The 12307-nt window shown below is 42.3% G+C and overlaps 1 protein-coding gene across 1 annotated transcript in view; it reads left to right on the forward strand.

Moving 5' to 3' along the window:
• The window catches only part of LOC114363337 (uncharacterized), an 85968-nt gene that overhangs the window by 63272 nt on the left and 10389 nt on the right, over positions 1-12307 (forward strand). The window contains exons 24-35 of the mRNA XM_028319025.1: positions 1864-2463; positions 3117-3366; positions 4244-4426; positions 4921-5180; positions 5785-5953; positions 6999-7165; positions 7847-8093; positions 8418-8564; positions 8947-9158; positions 9659-9792; positions 11082-11212; positions 11977-12192. Of these exons, the coding sequence (XP_028174826.1) occupies positions 1864-2463; positions 3117-3366; positions 4244-4426; positions 4921-5180; positions 5785-5953; positions 6999-7165; positions 7847-8093; positions 8418-8564; positions 8947-9158; positions 9659-9792; positions 11082-11212; positions 11977-12192 (2716 nt within the window). The remainder of the gene's footprint in view (positions 1-1863; positions 2464-3116; positions 3367-4243; positions 4427-4920; positions 5181-5784; positions 5954-6998; positions 7166-7846; positions 8094-8417; positions 8565-8946; positions 9159-9658; positions 9793-11081; positions 11213-11976; positions 12193-12307) is intronic.

A 12307-nucleotide genomic window follows, 5' to 3' on the forward strand; every position in this document is an offset into this window, starting at 1 on the left:
CATCCGTCAAGTACTCTTACGACCTGGGCCTTGCCATCTACCTGCAGTACCTACAAAGCAGCTTACAGCAATACGGCATCGTGCTGACATTCCTCGCCGGCGCCGACTGGTGGGCGGGGCTTAGAGCGCAGTACAAAGGACCACGGGTTGCAGGCTTCCTGGATGCCGTGGAGACCAGCTTTGAGGTGGCTGAAGATGTGTTGACCAAGCTGGATGAGATACGAGTAAGTTACAGTGACTACCTACCTCCAGTTTTATAGAGTAGCCTACAGTAGTATGGTGTCGTGCTAGCATTCTTTGCTGGTGCCGACTGGTGGGCAGGGCTTAGAGCGCAGTACAAAGGACTACGGGTCGCAGGCTTCCTGGATGCCGTGGAAACCAGCTTTGAGGTAGCAGGGGACGTGTTGACGAAGCTGGATGAGATACGAGTAAGTTACAGTGTGGCCACCTACCCGCAGTTCCTACAGAGCAGCTAACAACAATACAGCATTGTGTTAATAATTCTGTGGTACTAATATGAATCTGACATTAATTAAAATTAATCTTGACTGTATTCGAATAACTGACATAAATATTTACTGACATTATCTTTATTGATAATTGTAATTCAAATAATTTATCTGTTCTTTGTTTGTAGTTGGAAAGTTCTCATTTTTTTTTAACTATGCATGGGTCAATAAAAAAAAATGTAATAATCACACACTAGCTTCACAAAATATAACAGAAGACAAACTCCATACTAAACGCGCTCGAGTCACGCACACATAGACACCGCTCTAGCAAGACTGTCTTGGACGAATGCGAGCGCGACGTGGCGCGAGCGCGACGTGGCGCGAGCGCGACAGACGTTCGCCACACGTTCGCTGTGGTTCGCTTGAGTCACGCGCCGGTCAACCGCCTGTGATACTTTCTTGCATAGTATTAAGAGTAACATTTTTCTATCATAACGAAATAAACGCAACACATGACAAGACAACCCTAGCGCGACGGCCGAGCGTGCGAGCGAGAGAGTTATGCAAAGCGAGGTACATACATGAGTTTACCTTCTGTTATATTTTGTGCTAGCTTGCTGGTGAGATAAGCTGCACTGTATAACTATTGTAACATCTACCTTGTTGTATTACCTTGTCTCGGTGAATAAATGATCTTTTATCTTTTTATCTTTTTTAATAAAGTTACCGGCGCTGACTAATGGGCAGTGCTTTGTGGCAGTCAGTATCAATAGTTTGTGACACACAAAGTTGCAAAAAAGTTGATAACTCAACCTTATTCCAATTTTAACAAAGACGTTGGGAATTTTTTCACTACTTAAGGTGTCACGAATTATTTGAGGCTGACTGTATAAAGGGCCGTGTGTGCCGTGGCTTTCGTGGATGATGGATTTTTCAAGTTCCAAGTATATCTTATATAGTCTACTAATTATTACCTAATGTAATCTTTATTCTTATGTAATGTCCAGTTGTCCAGGTGCGATCGCGGTCAAACACCTGCCTTGTCTAGCAAAAAAAAAAAATTCTTACATATAAAACTTTCAATTACAGTTAATCCGCCTATTACACGACGTGAACGTGAACGACACGGCTTCCTTCTGCCGGGACAACGTGTCCCTCGCCGACTATATGCCAGACTCCACCGGGACATTGTCCCGGTTGAAGAAACAGATATGCAGCGCAGACAAGACCGAGTTGTTCAGGGAGATACCGCCGCTGGTTTTCGCTTCGCAGGTGAGAACATAGAGGTTCAATTCAAATTCTTTTTTAATTTGTTCAGGACATACACGTCCTAATACTCCCAATATACATAGCTTACCCTTACCCTATCACTAGATCGACGTCGAAACGGCAAAAAAAATCAAACATAGNAAGAAGACACTACACCTGATTCTTTAGAGGCAAAACTGCAAAAGACTGTCGATAGCGTCCTCAACTACAAAATTGACGAAACCGACCCTTCGTACAGATTGTTCAATGAAATAAACAAAAAACAATTCATTTCAATGACCTACCTGACTAGAATAACGGCTATGACCAACAAACTGGCGGTAGCCATAGAAAATTTAAAAGCAAACGATATAAACAACGGTTACACTGAAGAAGAGGCAAAAAAACTTGATTCCGACATAAATTATATCAGCAGGATATTCAAAAGAAGACCGTACGAGGCTATAGCTATACATTTTGATGTTATAACCTACATGTTATCAACTAACAACGATTTTGACTTAGTCAAAACCTTTGACACTATTTGCGAAGACTTCAACAATACTAACATAGATATACTTATCGAAGATCATAGAAGTAAAAGTAAAGTGTGCAGTAAGCAATATAAAGTGATATATGGGGCAGTACAAAACGTTATCGCCGATGATTTGAAGGGAGCAAAGGACAGTTTGGATAATTTGCTAAAGGCTCTGCAGGACGACAGTGAAGAAGCCGTGGATGTCGCGAGATTCTTTAGAGACAGGTATGGTCTTGATACTACTTTTTAAAACATATTTCCAAACTATCTTTTAGCCCGCGGCTTCGCCCGCGTGGAATTTTGTCTGTCACAGAAAAACTATATCGCGCGCGTCCCTGTTTCAAAAACCAGGATAAAAACTATCTCATGTCCTTTCCCGGGACTTAAACTATCTCCCTGACAAATTTTATCAAAATCGGTTCAGTGGTTTAGGCGTGAAAGAGAGACAGACAGACAGACAGAGTTACTTTCGCATTTATAATATTAGTATAGATTAAATGGGTTTTTTTCTTATGATCCAAACAATTGACACTTTTTTGAGCAGTTATTTGTTGCATGACTAATTGAGTCAACGTGTGGACATGCCAATGTGGGTTTTCGCGTTTGAAAAATCCGCCAGATGGCAATACGTAGACGCGAGGTCCAAATGCTGCATGATTGGTTATTTTTGACATGACATTGACAGATATGACAATCTCATTGTAACAATAACATCTTGTAAAACCATGTAAAAGCAAATATTTTTTTCTGATTTCTGTTACAAGCCATACTCAAATAATAAAGGAAATAACAATTTAGAACAGTATTTATTTATGATATTGATGGTTTCTTCTAACAAAAAAAATCGAACAATTCCTAAAAACCCTTTTTATTTTCAGAAAGAAACTAATATCGTCCCTAAGATCGTCCGTCAAGTACTCTTACGACCTGGGCCTTGCTATCTACCTGCAATATCTACAAAGCAGCTTACAGCAATACGGCATCGTACTGTCTTTCCTCGCCGGCGCCGACTGGTGGGCGGGGCTTAGAGCGCAGTACAAAGGACTACGGGTTGCAGGCTTCCTGGATGCCGTGGAGACCAGCTTTGAAGTAGCAGGGGACGTGTTGACTAAGCTGGATGAGATACGAGTAAGTTACAATGGCCACCTACCTCCAGTACTTATAGAGTAGCCTACAGTAGTATGGTGTCGTGCTAGCATTCTTTGCTGGTGCCACCTGGTGGGCGGGGCTTAGAGCGCAGTACAAAGGACTACGGGTTGCAGGCTTCCTGGATGCCGTGGAGACCAGCTTTGAGGTGGCTGAAGATGTGCTGACCAAGCTGGATGAGACACGAGTAAGTTACTGTAGCCACCTACCTCCAGTACTTATAGAGTAGCCTAAAGCAGTATGGTGTCGTGCTGACGTTCTTTGCTGGTGCCCACTGGTGGGCGGGGCTAAGAGCGCAGTACAAAGGTCTACGGGTTGCAGGCTTCCTAGATGCCGTAGAGACCAGCTTTGAGGTTGCAGGGGACGTATTGACCAAGCTGGATGAGATACGAGTAAGTTACAATGGCCACCTACCTCAGTATTTATAGAGTAGCCTACAGTAGTATGGTGTCGTGCTAACACTCCTTGCTTGCACCGACTTGTGGGCGGAGCTTCGCGTGCAGTACAGTTAGTATCAAATACTTCGTGGCACCCAAACTGGCCAAGAAGTTGTAAACACAACCTTATTCTAATTTTAACAAGACGTGTTGGAACTTTTGGCTACTTTGGGTGTTACGAACTATTTGACGCTGTCTGAACAAAAGGCCGCGTATTACAGGCATTCGTGGATGATGGATTTTTCAAGTTCCAAGTATATCTTATATAGTCTACTAATTATTACCTAATGTAATCTTTATTCTTATGTAATGTCCAGGTGCGATTGCGGTCAAATAAACATTTTTTTTATGCTAGACAAGGCAGGTGCTTGTCTAGCATAAAAAAAATGTTTATTCTTACATAATATAAAACGAATTCGCAGTTAGTCCGCCTCCTACACGACGTGAACGTGAACGACACGGCTTCCTTCTGCCGGGACAACGTGTCCCTCGCCGACTATATGCCAGACTCCACCGGGACATTGTCCCGGTTGAAGAAACAGATATGCAGCGCAGACAAGACTGAATTGTTTAGGGAAATACCGCCGCTGGTGTTCGCTTCGCAGGTAAGAAGATAGAGATTAAATTCAATTTCTTTATTATTTATGTTCAGGACACTTATACACGTCCCAATACTCCCAATATAAGCTTACCCTTACCCTATCACAGGATCGACGTCGAAACGGCAAAAAAAATTAAACATAGCTAGAAATAAGCATACAAAAGCAAATACAGACAGTGCATATCAAAATGTAATTGTAATTCATCGAAAATAGTCCAACAATAGCCGAAAAAGTTGATCAGTTTCCACACCATTTTGTATTCATAAATAATTGCATATGAACAACTATTTACAATTAAATAATTTCTTTTGATTTGTGTCTATCTACTGCACACTCTTTGAATGCAACGTCATAAGAACTTTATTTGATTAATACCGATTTCTATTTTGCCTTGCGTCTCTTGCTTATGTCTTCATACTTACATTACACCTTTACACTTTTTAGCACGTGATTTGTTCGCTTTACAATAAATTCTAATTTGTTCTCATATTTCACAGGGCTTCGAAGACGATCTCCAACTGCCGAGAGAGATCAACTACACGGCCTTGTACTCAGACATCTCCTCCACTGAGTCCCTCTTAGAATCTATTCGCAATGGACCCAAGGCGCCGCTACGACCCAAGTGGATCACCGATGAGAAGATCAAAGGATTGCGAGGAACCGCCCTGAAGCTGCTGTCCAAGGAAACCTTAACGAGGATATCTTTTGGCGTGCTGGGGAATGTGGTTGATGCTGGGACGTTATTCTTGAATACCAGGTAAGTTTATATCGCTTTATGCAAATAGAAAACGTGTGGCAACTGAAAAACGTCAGAGATTGTGGCAAGATCTACTTCTGCTTCCACAGAAGTCTGTGATATTTTTCAAATCGTGTTGTAGTCGGTTACGTATTTTATGTGGAATAAATTTTTTTTGGAAGCTATGATAGTTATATCTAACGAGTCGTCAGCTTGGAGATAATTAGAGTAACGCCCGGTTCACACATGTCTCCGTTTTACTGTTCCGTTTTATCGTGTACGTTTTTTTCGTCGATGGCGTATGTAGTTGTATGATCGACTTCACACATAACACAGTATTCCGTATACATTAATACATACATCGACGAAAAAAAAACCGTACACGATAAAACGGAACAGTAAAACGGAGACATGTGTGAACCGGCCGTTAGACACATTAAAAATATATCTACACTGTTCTTATGGGTGGATTTGTGCAAAGATTCAAATTCAAATTTTTTATTGCATATTAAGTGTTTACTAACTCAATAAAAAATATTGCTGAAATCGTTGACTCTTAAGAGTGTAAGTCTTCGTTACTTTGTCAGCCAATCTTCAACAGTTCTTAAATCCTCATAACTTACAGTCAGTGCACGCTGTGCTCGCCGCTGACAACATGGCTGAAGCAGCTGAGCCTTCAGCTGTACAAGAAGCAAGAATATGACGCGCTGCTGTGCCGCCTGCATACTGTTTCACTGGAGGAAGTACACCATGTCTTGAACAATGAGTTCCACTGGGACATGGCAATTAGGGAGGTAAGGAATCTTTGAGGAATAATAAACCATGGTTTACGTAACAATCCTCCTTTGTTTGACCGCGACCAAACTGCGTCACGTGACAAACGTTTAAAAAATGCATTTTTATTTGGGGATTTTTAAATGAATTAGTTATTATTTTCAACTTACGTTAATAAAATATCATTTTTAAATTCGTAATTTAAACTGTTACCAGTAATAGACAATTTGACACCATTCCCCAATAATTCGAAATCACAACTTTTCTTAAAAGACACTTCATTCTGGTCTTAAAAACTTAATTAATTTTGAATTACCTGTAAATTACGATTTTTAGTCGCATTGTAATTGATAAAAGTAGTTAATTTGAGTTGACAAGATAGTGACGTCACTTGCTTGTAGTGCCATACAAAATCTATGAGAGAGTTTCGTTTTGACAGTTTAAAAAAGTACATCAATTGATTGGTGGTGTCAACACGTCTATTGACTTTATTTTTCGCATTGTCAAATTGTCTATTGTTTGGCACTGTTGGCACTAGCTCAGTCTCCCTTTGTGCAGATTTAAGATTCGATGAAGAGTATCTTAATAGCTCATCAGTTAGTGCCGCTATAGATAAGGTTCTGCCACTCGCTAGACCGTTGAGACAACTGGTGAGAGCTGAACTATCGCATTTGTAACCCCTAAGATGGCGTTCTTTCCAGTAAAAATGTGATGGAAGGTAATCTTTGGCTTGAAAATGCTCCTTATTCTACTGTTAAACATAGTTGAAACGCAGCGTGGAACGTCCACCGACCGATGACATCATAAAGGTAGCAGGGAAGCGCTGGACGCAGGCCGCTACCAATCGATTAACATGGAAAGCATTGGGGGAAGCCTATGGTCAGCAGTGGACATCCTATGGCTGAAATAATGAAACATCTTTGCAAGTCCAACATATATTATTTTTCCCCAATATTGATCGAACCTTTTATTGGCGGTTAATAAAAGGTTCAGCGCATTCATTTCATACTCCTAGGTCATTTTATGTTGCCACATTGTTTTATTTAAAATGTCATTTAATTTCAGCTGATCTCGTTCCGCAACTACACCAAGTACGAGCTGAACAAGTCATTAAACGAGCTGCTGGGACAAATCAAGCTGCACCTGCTGGAAGACATGGCCGCCGACACCAGCCGCCTGGCCGCCTGCCTGGCGGGCAACGTCACGAGGAACGAGTTCGGACACGCTGCGCTGTGAGTATACGGTTCACTATGAATTGGTTGGCGTACAAGCGTGAAATTGTTGTAACTGAATGTTACGTGTAATGTAATATTAATTTGCATGATAGTTGAATATGTTTCATTGAGTTTCAAAGCCCGACGATGTAAACACAAGGAAGCACCAATTGAAACAATTTACACAAACCACAATCTTAATACATAGGTATATTGTAAACGCTAGCGATTAATGTGGTCCCAAAGTGATTAAAAGACAGCCTATTATCTTTATTTTATAGCAAATGCCCTGATAAGAACTGACACACTATACAACATACAACTATTTTTTTTTTACTCGAAAGGAAAAACCAAATTTTATAAATGCATATCTAATGAGGGCTATCGTTTTTATACTTAACAGTTGGCACCCCTGGCGATTGACAGGACCTTACTCTACAGTGGGGCCATCTTGATGAGTGCAAATACGATGGTCCTCCTACCACTTTCGCGCTCACCAGTTGGTGCCACTGTCTTCGCTACTAGCAAGTGACAGGACCTTACTCTACAGTGGCGCCAACTGGTGAGCGCTAAAACGATAGCCTTCATTGTATAAATGAAATCGTGTTGTCGCACCAATATCTTGGTACTATGGGTACAAAATTGCTTATTTCACAACTTAAATGAAAAAATAAGTAAACCACCCACTTTCCTTCCCAGTTTCCTCACAGTCCTCGCTCAGACGAATACCCTCATCCGAGCAGAACTGCCCCACTTACACGAGATAGACGGCGTGAAAGAAGTAGCTTTCCTCAAGGAGCTGGCTTCACAGATAGCTCCCAACTTGGATGTCTACGTGCCGCTGAAGCAGTACTTGAAAGATGGGAACAGCTTGGAACAAGACTTGAGGAAGTTAGGAGACGAGCTGGCGATGAAAGTGCGGGAGGGTGACGTGAATTTGAGACTGGTAAGTTTCATAGATTAGGAAAGCTTTTTTAATTAAAGTAAGGCCTGAATTCATTGTGCTGAAAATATATAAGATGAAATTAGCTTCAAACTCGACATTTTGGAGCCTGTAGGCCTAGGATAGGATTTTGAACGATAAACCCATACATTTGTCGCCTTAAATCGTCGATAAGATATAAGATAAGATAGCCTGGATGGAAGGTTTGGAACAAACAATATTTTGTTTTTTCGAAATATTGCAGGTTCCATAAGTCCTAGTTTCGTTATTTTTACATTTTACCATTTTTATAGATATTAGTTTATTTCAAAACTACTTTTGTTTCAGCTTAAAAAATCTCTGGACCAAAACTCTATGGAAAACTTTGTGGTGCTACAAAACCGTAGTCTTGGTGAGTTGTGCCCTCACTCGGATTGTGCGGTTCTTATAAATATTATCAAGAATAACGTGAACTCTACGCTAATTGCTAAAGATGTAAGTAATATTAAGATATTTTTTCGCACTGTAGTTATTTATTTATTGATTCATATTAGGAAGACCAGGGTTTACATAATTATAACAAACTATACATAAAGAGTAAATCACAATGAGGGTTTTCGCGAATGAAAGATCCGCTAGATGGCGGGACGTGGATGATGTGGGGTCAGACTGCTGCGTGATTGGTGGATTTTGACATATCTGTCAATGTCTAGTCAAAAATAACCAATCATGCAGCATATGGACCTCGCGTCTACGTATTGCCATCTGGCGGATTTTTCATACGCGAAAACCCTCATTACCAAGTCCTTTCCGAGATATATGAAAATTAAATAACGTTCGTCAGTATGTGAATAAAACCTTTTTTCGTAACCCCCAGTTACCAAAACTCCAAGAAACGGAGTTCTGGAAGTTCCAGCACGTGTCGAACTTCTTGTTCCACGTAGAACAGCTGCTCAAACACCTGGGCAGGCTGGTGGGGCTGGCCAGCACCATGGACGTAGCTGGAGTGTTGAAAGGAAGACTCGCGCCTACCCTCGACTTGGTATTGGAGATACTGGCTGAGGATCCCCTCAATAGCGTCATCTACAGGTAAAGCCCGGTCTCTGAGCACGTAGAATTTTGTCCAATGACCCCAAGCTACCCATTCTTATCGCTCGCGCGTAATTATGTTGCTGTCGCGCTCGCACACTCACTGCGGGCCCCCGTCGCACAGTCGCGACGGCAATATAAAATAATTACGTACGAGCGATAAGGATGGGTACCTAGCTTGGGATCAATGGACAAAATTCTACGTGCTCAGAGACCAGACTATAGTTGTTTATGTCTCAATAATATTTAAGACGCTTGGGGCCTACTTTAAAGACTAATTTTTGTGTGCAGATTGCGCCCGTGCAATGAAAAACAAAGACTTGAGAAATTGTGTACCTAAAAACCTTCCAATCAATCTTATCTGTTGCTGAAAACCGCATGAAAATCCGATCAATAGTTATTTAGTTTATTGCGAACAGACGAAACTAATGCGGTGGCGTGGAGGTCTTTGTTTTTATAATAATTATGTAGTGATTAATTTATTTATTCCGTTATTACAGTATCCACGGCATCCTTGAACAGCTGCGGCCGCTGCTAGGCAACTCCACCCTGGAGCACGATCTGCAGGCCCTGACAAGCGGACTTCAAGTGCTGCATCAGTACAAAACCTATCTGGAGAAACAGGACTTCAAAAGTATGATTCATTCAGTTATTCTTTATTTTTATCGTTACTCATGTTTTGACAATGACTTCCGCCCGTGGAGATTTCGATCAGTCACTGATGAACATGATCGAAGACACTACAATTTTCATACCCTAAACTGTTAGGAAATGATGTCTTATGTTATGAAATTATCTCTTACTAGCTTTCCGCCCGCGGCTTCGCCCGCGTGGAATTTTGTCTGTCACAGAAAAACTTTATCGCGCGCGTCCCTGTTTCAAAAACCGGGATAAAAACTATCCTATGTTCTTTCCCGGGACTCAAACTATCTCTATGCCAAATTTCATCAAAATCGGTTGCGAGGTTTAAGCGGGAAAGCGTAACAGACAGACAGACAGACAGACAGACAGACAGACAGACAGACAGACAGAGTTACTTTCGCATTTATAATATTAGTTGGGATAATATTATACTTTAACCCCTTCAAGTACGCGAAACATTATGCTTGTGTTAGAAATAAGATCACCACAATGGCTTAACGCTCGACCGTTTTAAACCGTTGCGCTACTGTCAGCTATTTTTACAAGCTTTTATTTATCGTTGCTCTTTTCTCACTTTCACTGTCCCTTCTCGCCATTCTCTGTTGACTACATATCGGTATCGGGACCATTCCCACCTCTCGCTCGCCGCTGCAACTCCTGTGTAGCCATGATCTACAGCCTGACCGCCAATAAAAATCAAACCAGTTGCAGTGGGTTTTTCTTCATATTGGTATAGTTCGTTTCATCCACGAAGACGCACCGAGTCGAAGAAAGCGGGGGGTGCGAGGTGTGTTTGATCCGACCAATCCGAGCTTCATAGTTGGCATTGGCAGCGTTGCAATGAGGGTTATCGTTTTTATACTTATCAGTTGGCACCCCTGGCGATTGACGGGACATTACTTTACAGTGGCGCCATCTTGATGAGTGCAAATGCGATAGTCCTCCTACCACTTTAGCGCTCACCAGTCGGCGCCACTGTCTTCGCTACTAGCAAGTGACAGGACCTTAATCTACAATGGCGCTAACTGGTGAGCGCTAAAACGATAGCCCTCATTGNAGGGGTGCCAACTGTTAAGTATAAAAACGATAGCCCTCATTGGATAGTTGTCCGTAGTGCGGGCGCACACTACAAGGATGACGCTCGGGTTGGTCGGATCAGGCTCCCCGCACCCCGCGCTTCCTTCGACCCCGCGCGTCTTCGTGGATGAAACGAACTATAGTAGGTGGTCACATACCGGTAGTCATATAGCGTCCAGTCCTAACTTAGTTATTATATTCCAGTCCCGGTGTGGGAGGTGTTCTTGAGCCTGGACCGCGTGGAGTCGGCGCTTGCGGCGCTGGGCATCAACAACACCAACTTCTGGTCTATTGCTGCGCCGCGCATACACGCCGGGTACATACTGCTCAAGCCGGTAGGTGTCTACTCACTTTGGAATTTCAAAATCAAAAAATCAAAATCAAAAATATTTCAAAATCAAAAAATATTTATTCAGTTTAGACCACAAGTGGCACTTATGAACGTCAAAATATTATTATAGAAAATAATAAAAAAAGAAAAGGCAGCCCTTATGGGGCACTTTACATGTCTCCTTATCTTTTGGGCCCTACTACTACTAATTCTAGAAATAGCTTGAAATATCTACTACCTGAGGTGGAATTTGAACCCGTCCCCTTTCGCTCACTAGATGACTAGATTAGGCTACTTCATCATTTTCATTTATGTCAAGTAACGGTAAATGGACCGCGAAATAAATCTTCATGACCTTAGCCAGATCGGATCCTTTGTACAGGCGTTAATCTACATGGGGCATAAAATTAGGCAAATCACGGTCTAAAAGATCCTTGTCATAGTCACACTTTTCTGTCAGGAGTTGACTGACGCGCCAATACGTATGGTGCGCGCACGCACACACTGAGAAAATTAAGCGGGGAGTTGCGTCGAATTTTATCAGTGTGTGCGTGCGCGCTGCATACGTATTGGCGCGCTCACATACAAACCGCGCTCGTTGCGTTTCTATGAAGATGACCTACTCATTTGTATTTACTCTGCTGGTGGTATCAATCATCATCATTATTTCAGCCATAGGCCTCTCCCAATCAATAGGTATCAATCATCTAGAACTATTACAGCCTAATACATTATTTAGCAAACACTTATCAAACTATTGTTTTCCAGATCCTCTCCTGGAAGCCAGGCGACCACATAGCCAACTACGTGTGCCAGCTGGAAGCCATGTCGCGCGCGCTGCAGCCGGCCGACCTGGGCGTGGTGTCGCGCGATGACGTCAGCGGCGCCGTGGCCGAGCAGCTGTGCGGCCTGCCCGACGAGCGCGCCAAGCAGCTGCTCGCGGCTCTGATGCACAACTTGAACTTCAGCTATATTGTGGACAAGGTGCGTGCTTTACTAAAGCCCGGTCTGTGTGCACGTAGAATTTTGTCCAATGACCCCAAGCTACCCATCCTTATCGCTCGCGCGTAATTATGTTGCGGTTGCGCTCGCACACTCA

The sequence above is a fragment of the Ostrinia furnacalis genome, unplaced genomic scaffold (genome assembly GCF_004193835.3).
Source record: "Ostrinia furnacalis isolate ACB-3 unplaced genomic scaffold, ASM419383v2 OfSCF7067, whole genome shotgun sequence".
Classification (NCBI taxonomy): domain Eukaryota; kingdom Metazoa; phylum Arthropoda; class Insecta; order Lepidoptera; family Crambidae; genus Ostrinia; species Ostrinia furnacalis.